The 8,531-nt window shown below is 41.4% G+C and overlaps 1 protein-coding gene across 1 annotated transcript; it reads left to right on the forward strand.

Moving 5' to 3' along the window:
* The first annotated feature begins 538 nt into the window (after nucleotides 1–538).
* On the forward strand, nucleotides 539–8,022 carry LOC146568992 (uncharacterized). Its single transcript, XM_085285474.1, has 2 exons — nucleotides 539–864; nucleotides 6,666–8,022. Exons 1-2 carry the CDS (start codon nucleotides 744–746, stop codon nucleotides 7,931–7,933), a joined length of 1,389 nt encoding a protein of 462 aa, XP_085141600.1. The 5' UTR covers nucleotides 539–743; the 3' UTR covers nucleotides 7,934–8,022.
* The last annotated feature ends 509 nt before the right edge of the window (nucleotides 8,023–8,531 follow it).

The following is an 8,531-nucleotide window of genomic DNA, read 5'->3' on the forward strand; positions in this document are numbered from 1 at the left end:
CTGGATTTATCTAAGATTCAATATGAAACCTAACCCTTTCATTTAAGACAGAATTTTGTTGTAATGAAATTAACATACAGAAATTAAAAGTGCAAAAGATAAGCTAACGATAAGCTAATTTATATATCTAGAAAAATAAATGTTAACATAAATAAATGTTAACATAAATAAATGTTAACATAAATAAATGTTAAATGCCAGAAGACATTTTTAAACAGACTTCTTTCCTGCGAAAAACACTTTTGACCTATGGTTCTATTTATTTCTTTTTTTAGAAGCCATAAAATTCTTTTTAGAGTTAGAAAAGTTTTGTATCTAATTTGTGGATACAAAACTTTAAAGGAAATATCACGAGGTTGGTTACAAAGTACTCCTGTCAGGTACAATGAATTTTAATTTTCTCAGTGAAGTCCCACGCTGTGACAGGATTCATAAATCTGCAGGTTTCCCCACAGCTGTGATTTTTTTTAAATCTCGTGGTCGCTGCGGTGACCTGGGATAAAGGTGCCCGAGCGGATGCCTGCTCAGAAAACGCAGGAGACACGTCAACAAATCTTCCCCCCAAAAAGAAGTCAAGGAGAGTGGACGCCCTGTTGGAGTCCGTGTCTTTGACACATTCATGCATCAGGTCCGGACAGACATGCAAACATCGCGTCTGTGTTCGGAAGTCGATTCCGCGCAGGCCTGGTTCGTCTGAAAGGAGCCCACAGTTTGTTTTAAAGAAGAGGATAGCCGCTGACAGCATGGACGAAGTGGATTATCTGCAGCAGTACGCCGCTGACAGCCTGCCGTTTGAAGAAAAACCAGAGATCAAACCGCTCGGACTCCATCAGCTGCAGGATGCTGATATTAACCGAGCCGATGGTGAGAATAATCTCAGATTTTATTTGGAGAAAACCGCTAACTAGCTGCTAGCTCGCCGTAGGGCTGGATAAATTTGGTTTTAATCTAAGATGTTTGATATGAAGACACAATCAGGTCCTTAACGGGTCTTTAAAATGATTTAAAAACAGCCTGAGATGGATAGCAACCGATATTACACAGTGTCGTTTATTTATTGAACAAAAATCTGAACCCAAATGAAGAAACAGTTTGTGGACAACTAAATGCACTCCATGATTAAGCCGCTGCAAAACCACCTTTAGCAGAAATAACTTGAAGTCGCTGTTGTGTGACTTCGGAGGAATTTTTGGCCCACTCTCCTTCAGGGCATTGCTTCAGCTCATTGAGGTTTGCGGCATTCATGTATGCACAGCTCTCTCTTAAGGTCCCGCCGCAGCATTTCAGTCAGTCTGAAGTCTGGACTTTGATCGGCCATTGCAACATGTCCATTCTTCCCTTTTTCAGCCTGTCTGTTGCAGATTTTCTGCTGTGCTTGGCATCGTTGTCCTGTTGCATGACCCAGTTTACACCAAGCTTTAGCTGTCAGACAGATGGCCTCACATTTGACTCCTGGCTGCAGCCTACTAAGCAGTAAGGATGTGCCCAGTTTTTCATGCATTGCTTCTGTGCATGCATAAAGAGTCTGTAGTGTGGGGTGTTTATTACCAAGAACATTAAATAAGCCAAATAATTATAGTTGGTTCTCACAACAAGAGAAAGTGATAACAGTGTCAAACCTGAATAGAATACATTTAAATGAGCAACAGGCTCAAAGTATCACTTCTGTGATGTGCAGCTGTTGCATGAGAAATACGTTTTTTGCCATGTTTTGCTCTGTTGACTTATTTGCAGTGCTAGGGTGGCCTATACACAGGTGTGTGGTGTCGATGCATCGTTACAGGGACCCCAAATATCAATATTTTATGAAATTAATTAAAATACTTGTTAAACATGCATTAAATTGGCTCAACTGAAAAACCATCCAACACTGGACCCTTAACTTGACAGATCTACCTCGTACTTCAGGGTAAGCTAATCGTTCAGTCACATGAGTACAAATTAGACAGCAACCTCCTTACATCTACAAAAATAGTGATTGTGTTTTGTATTTTTCACATTCTGCATATTCTGGTTGCCCAGAGCTTGAAGTTGTTGCACTCATGACCACTTTTGGTTCCAAGGTCACGGGTAGTCTGATTGGAGGAAACCTTTCTGCAAACAGTTGCAGTCTGACTTGGACTTGAGTCCACAGACGTGTGATTCTTGACAATTTATTACATGCAATTGCATATAATTGCCAACCTGACTCCATTTAGCTGCAGACTAATTAATAATTGAAGCGAGATAAACTTTGTCTTATTAGATAAAACTGATATTGACGAAGTTTAACTTTGGCGACATCATTTGCAGTTAAAAAAGGCGATGAATTGAAATATGTTGTTGCAGTACTCGGCATATCGCAAAATATAAAAAATTCAAATGTTGTTTTATTGTGAAAATACAGCATTGTGGAGTGTCTGCTGGTGATTGCCACATCTACTTATTTCTGTTAATATTTTGATATTCTTTCTATATACCTACCACGTGTTCCTCTTGCATCTCTGACTGACATGACTATAAGTCTTCTCAAGCCGGCTAACATACAGAAATCCAGGTTATGCAGAACTTGTTTTATAATACGCCTGACTGTATTCACAGCTTAAACATATCAGGGCATAATAAAAACCCGTGTGCTCCTTAGCAGGTGTTCAGTCTATGTCTGACGTGAACAGCAACACGTGACGTAGTCCACAGTTTCAGAAACTTAGCCTACATGTAGAAGCACTATGTGGAAAAACTGCCTCCACAGCAGTTGCGACGTAGCATCCAGGAGTCGAACGTGAGGTCACCTGTCTAACAGCTGAAGTTTGGCCTGAACTGGGTTATATAACAGGACAGTGATTCCAAGCACAGCAGCAAATCTGCAACAGACTGGCTGGAAAAGGGGGCAGAAAGGTGTTGCAATGGCCTAGTTGAAGTCCAGGCTTCAGCTTGATTGAAATGATGTAGTGGGACCTTAAGAGAGCTGTGCATAAATGAATTCCTGCAAACCTCAATGATCTGAAGCAACACAGTAAAGAGGAGTGGGCGAGAATTCCTCCACAACAGTGGGAGCCTGATAAAGTCATACAGAACATGATTACTTAAAGTTAGCGCTGCCATACATGCTTCTACGAGCACAGGCTTTTATCGGGTTGTTAAACCAACACAGGGTTTGGCAAACCAGCCACGAACATGTTCACATAATGGAGCCTTTGTGTGCCGTGCATGACAAAACGCAAACGCAGACATGTCTACAGCAGAGCAGCGCATTTCACAAAGAGCAAACTAACATTAGAAAATGGAAGAAGAGGTTGAACACGTAATACACCTCACACACACTGTGTGTAGCATTAAAAAGCACTGTTCATAGTGAGTACACGTTAGTGTGCTGTGGGTTTGTAAGATCTTTAAAGTTATATTCAGTCTGTTTAACGCCTTTTATTCTGAAGCAATGTGTCAAATACGAACCATAAGTCGTAGGAGGCCATAAGTCAAATATGAGCCCATTTGTGTGATGGCTTAAAGCTTGGCTGAAACTGGGTCATGTGGTAGGACAAAAGAAAATCTGCAGTGGAATGGCTGTTGCAATGGTTTAGTCAAAGTCCGTGTGTGTCTGCAGCAAAGCAGAGTATTTCACAATGAAGAGCAAACTGTAGTATTAGGGAAAAAGTAGGAAGAGGTTAGATGCAACACAGATCACAGTGTGTAAGTGTGATGGGAAAAGCACAGTTATTAATCTGTGCATGCTTTGCGTGGTCACCAGTTCTGGAAAAAAAATTGTATACATTCAACAGCTGAGAGGAAAGCTGGCAAAAATGCTGACCGTGCAAGTTATTAGACTCATTAGTATCTCAGTCGAGTCCGGACTTGCTGAAGACTCTCCTCTTTAGGCTGCAGAGTCCGTGCTTTCATAAAGGAATCTCAAGTTTCGGTCCATCTGACCACAGAACAGTTTTCCACTTTGCTTCCGTCCAGTTTAAAGAGAAGACTTTGGCCTTTCTGGGTCCTGTTCACATGTGCCTCCTTCTTTACATGATGGAGCTTTGACCTGCATGTGCGGATGGCACCGTGAGCTGTGTTCAGACAGTGATTTCTTGAAGTGTTCCTGAGCTCATGCACTGACTTCCATGACAAAATTTCCTTTTAATTCAGTGCCGCCTGAGGGCATGAAGATTACGAGCACCCAATATAGATTTTCAGACTCTCCGTTGTGCACAGAGATGTTCAAATTCTCCAAAATTTTACATTCTTCTAAAAAAAAAGTTCCAAAGTTTGCAGCTTAGTAAACCTCTGCCCATCTTTACTTCTGAAAAACTCTGCTTCTCTAAGATGTTCTTTTTATAACCAATCATGTTACTAACCTGCTCCCACTGGGTTACAAAAAAGAAATATGGTTGAATTATGTTTCTTATTTGCATTTTACATAACATTCAAACCTTTTTGAAATTAAGTTTTTAAAATTTCAAGAAATAAAAGTTCTATGTTAGGGTTAGATCACCATATTGAGTCTTATAGAAGAATTAATTAGATTTAAAGTTTAAAGAAAAATAAGAAACTATATTTCTTTGGTCATCAGGGAAAAACAAAGCTTAAGTTGGTTTTACAATCTTTAGACAGGTCCATCTGAGATCATCTGTTCATCTGAGAAACAGCACTGTTTTCCAGTTGGTGGTGGTTTTGTATGTCCCATATCTTGACCGTAACCTTCTGTGGAGGTTAGGTTTGCAGTAATTTTTATGTAACCTGGTACAAAGTTAGCTTGTAGTTCAGACTTTGTTGTAGAAAAATAAGTCTTGGCAGACTAGCCGTGTGGAGCAAACTGGAGCTTCTCATTGTTTAAACCACCATGTCAGAAGATGTAGATCTATGTTTGTGGAACAGATGTTACTCAGCTTCAGATTGCCCTGAATTAAGCAGAGAAAATGACTGAAATTACTGAAAGTGGCACAGGATCTCTCTGATGCATTTCTTTTAAAACCTGGAAGGATATAGTGGTGAACAATCTTCTCCAAAAAATCTTGAATGATCGTGACAGGAGATGACTGAAGCGTTTGAAGTCAGATTGAGGAAAAAAAAAAATCAACAGTGGAACTCTCGGCTGTGTTTTAATAGTTAAATAGCATTTCCACATGCACAATGGAAAGAGTATTCAAGGGATGGGGACTAAACAGCTGCTGAGCTTTAAGAAAACCATTAAAAAGGGCTTCAGTTTGGTAGAGAGCATACTGATTGAAAAAGGTCATGTGGTCTAAGTCCAGATTTACCTGATCCTGAGTGATGGCTGCATCTGGTGGTGAAGAGAGGCTGATTAGTTGATGCACCTGTCATCGGCCCTTCTACTATATGCAACCAGCTGGGCAGTGTTAAGGTCTAAGCTTGCTTTAGTGGGTTAGTTCAGAAACAATGTGTTCAAACACTAAGGTCACCTGACTACCTAAATATTCTGAATGACCTTGTCATCGTTGAATGTTTTTGTTCCCTAATTGAATGTGCATGTTTAAAAACGACAGTGCCAGGGACCATGAAACGCCATCTTTACACATGCAAGTAAAGGTATAATTTGCAAAAAACCCCAGCTGCTACTATTGTTCTAGCAAGATATTAACTCATGGTTTTTAATATAAGATAGACAATGATCATTACATTACAGTAATGTTTATAATTACTAAAACAGTATTAAATGATCCTCACCCATAGAAATGTGTATAAATGTGAATGTGATGTGTATTTTTAGTTGAATAACTGGTGACTGGTAAATCTTGATATACTCTATTCCTAACATCATACTTTGCTGTGCAGTATAATTGGACCAGTTTGTCTGGCTCACACTCTGGGCACCACTAGCTCACTTGGAACAGTTGATGGATGCAGTCTGAATACATAAACTGTCGGCTTATCGTGAGCTGGAAGTAATGGCTGGTTATTGGACCCGTACAGTGTGTGTAGAGGAATTGCAGGATCTGGCTGCCCGGAGAGACTGATTAAGGCTACGTACACGGGTGTTTTTAAAACGCAGATTTTTCTGTGCGTTTGCACCTTTCGTCCTCACGTAAACGGTGTTTTCGGTAACTGAAAACGGAGATTTTTAAAAACGCCTGCTAGGGTGGATATTTTTGAAAAGTTCGTTTTTGCGTTTACGTGTGGACGAGGAAAACGGAGAAAATGCAGCGTCAAAGGTGTGCGCATTTTTTGACGTCACACTGTGCGCCACGTTATTGTTTCGGTGAAATGAATTTCTACAATGGCGGACTTAAACAAAATACTGTTACTGTTAATTTTACTCTCTGCAGTGTTTAAATGCTGACATACACACAGTTACTGTCCCTCCACACATACCACTCAGTTCTGCTTCTATGCCCCAGCTTTGTTTACTTTTTCCCACCGAGGCTTCTAGACTTCTGATTGGCCAACATTTCTACACAGTTAGGAATATATCGCCACCTGTTGCTTTTACATGTTCCTAGTAGTGTTTTCCTTTAATTTTGCGTTTACGTGTGGATGGGATTTTTAAAAAAACAACAACAAAAAAACGGAAAATCTCCATTTTCAAAAATACCCTTGTGCGTGTGGACGTAGCCTAAAACTCAGTGAATACGTGGTGTGAGTTAAAACGCACTACAAGGATTTCAAACTGCTGAGGATGAGTGTCGGTGTATTTCAAATCTGTTATCGATGTAAACGTGTTTCATTGTTGCCTGCAGATATTCAGCAACTTGTGGTGATCAAAGAAGAGGCTCCATGGGACCAGCATTACTCGGAACACCTCTACATAAAGACGGAGCAGGAGGAACTGCTGGCCAGTCAGGAGGGAGAGCATCTTAATGGGTTCGAGGAGACTGAAATCACCGGGTTTCCATTCAATATTCTAGTAAAGAGTGAAGATGATGAAGAGAAACCTCATTTTTCACAGCTTCATAAAAGCCAAACTAAAGACTGCACGGCGGCTGAGCCTCCAAGCAGCAGCTTGACTAAATGGATTAAGATAGAAACTTACGGAGAGGACGGTAGATCACTAGAACTAGCCAGGAAACCTGATCCCAGTACTCATTTACAAACAAATATTGTTAAAGGGGCTTCTGACTCTTCAGAGACGGAGGTCAGTGATGAGGATTGGCAGGGCCCGTTGTCAGATTCTGGACCTGAAACTGAAGACAGTGAAAATGGAAAGCTCGAGTCGGGCGTTCCTAGTGAGGCGGGACATAACACTCCGAAAAAAAACTTTAGCTGCTCTGCGTGCGGTAAACATTTTGTCTACAAGCAGTCTCTTAAGAGGCACATCAGACGTAATTCAGAAAATGGTTCTTCAGGCTGTTTGGATAACATGAAATGTTTTAAACGGAAGCAAAGCATAGACTCGCACATCAAAATTTACACGGGAGAGAAACCGTTTGGCTGTGGGTTCTGTGGCAAAAGAGTTAAGTACCTGTACAATCTTAAATCACACATGAGGGTCCACACGGGAGAAAAGTTATTTGGCTGTGACATTTGTGGAAAAAGGTTTACGCATCACCAGAATCTGAAGACGCATGTGACAATCCATTCAGGGGAGAAACCGTTTGTGTGCGATATTTGTGGCAAAAGAGCAAGGCATCAGAATAATCTAAAGATACACATGATAGCCCACACAGGAGAAAAACCGTTTGGGTGCGACGACTGCGGTAAAAGATTTAAACGGAAGACTCATCTGACGACGCACATGACCGTCCACACGGCAGAAAAGCCATTCGGCTGCGACGTGTGTGGCAAAAGATTTAACCGCAAATCCCACCTTAGGACGCACATGATCGTTCACACTGGGGAGAAACCGTACGGTTGCGATGTTTGTGGCAAGAAATTTAACCGAAAAACGCACCTGGAGTCTCACATCACGGTTCACACAGGAGAGAAACCGTTTGGTTGCGCCATTTGTGATCAAGGATTTACTCAGCAGGGAAGTTTAAATCGACACATGAGATTTCACTTGGGGTAGAAACGTGGTCACAGTCACGGAGTTTGGTCTGAAAGGGTCAAAGTGTCGCTGAAAGCCACAGCAGAGGCTCTGACTTGCAAGAATTATTGCTCTCTTCATCTGTGTCTACAGTTTCGAGACTCTTTTTGTTTTTGTGATTAATCTTGACATTCTTGACATTTTTATGTTACAAGTTAAGAATTGTGGCAGCACGGTGGCGCAGCATTTACCACAGTGCTGCCCCACAGAAAGAAGCTCCTGGATTTGAACCCATCTGCCCCTTCTGGGGCACCCTGTGTGGATGCCCTTGGACTTCCTCAGGGTACCCCAGCTTTGTGCCACAGTCAGAGGACATGCTTGTTAGATAAATGGGTAACTCTAAATTTGCCTTAACTGTGAATGAGTGTGTCTGGTTGTCTGGACAGGCCCTGTACCCCTCTGTGGGAGCTGTTAGGGCTCCAGCCCCACAACCCTGCACTGGATTGGCAAGAGCAGTTAAAGTGATCGGCTGTAATGACATCATTTATGGATTCGGTCATCTCCTGCGTTGGATGAGGCTCTGGTCTCTTTATCGTCCTGCAGTGCTTTTTGTTTGTTTGTTTTGTAGGTGTCCCAAAAC

The sequence above is a fragment of the Mchenga conophoros genome, linkage group LG8 (assembly GCF_057382185.1).
Source record: "Mchenga conophoros isolate Kocher_MC1m ecotype Shallow Benthic linkage group LG8, M_conophoros_male_GT1.1, whole genome shotgun sequence".
NCBI classification, from domain to species: domain Eukaryota; kingdom Metazoa; phylum Chordata; class Actinopteri; order Cichliformes; family Cichlidae; genus Mchenga; species Mchenga conophoros.

Excerpts from the sequence above, each read along its gene's own strand:
- LOC146568992 (XM_085285474.1), top strand. The coding sequence starts at position 744 with ATGGACGAAGTGGATTATCTGCAGCAGTACGCCGCTGACAGCCTGCCG. Across the intron at positions 865-6,665 it reads TGATATTAACCGAGCCGATG|ATATTCAGCAACTTGTGGTG; the intron begins GTGAGAATAATC and ends TGTTGCCTGCAG.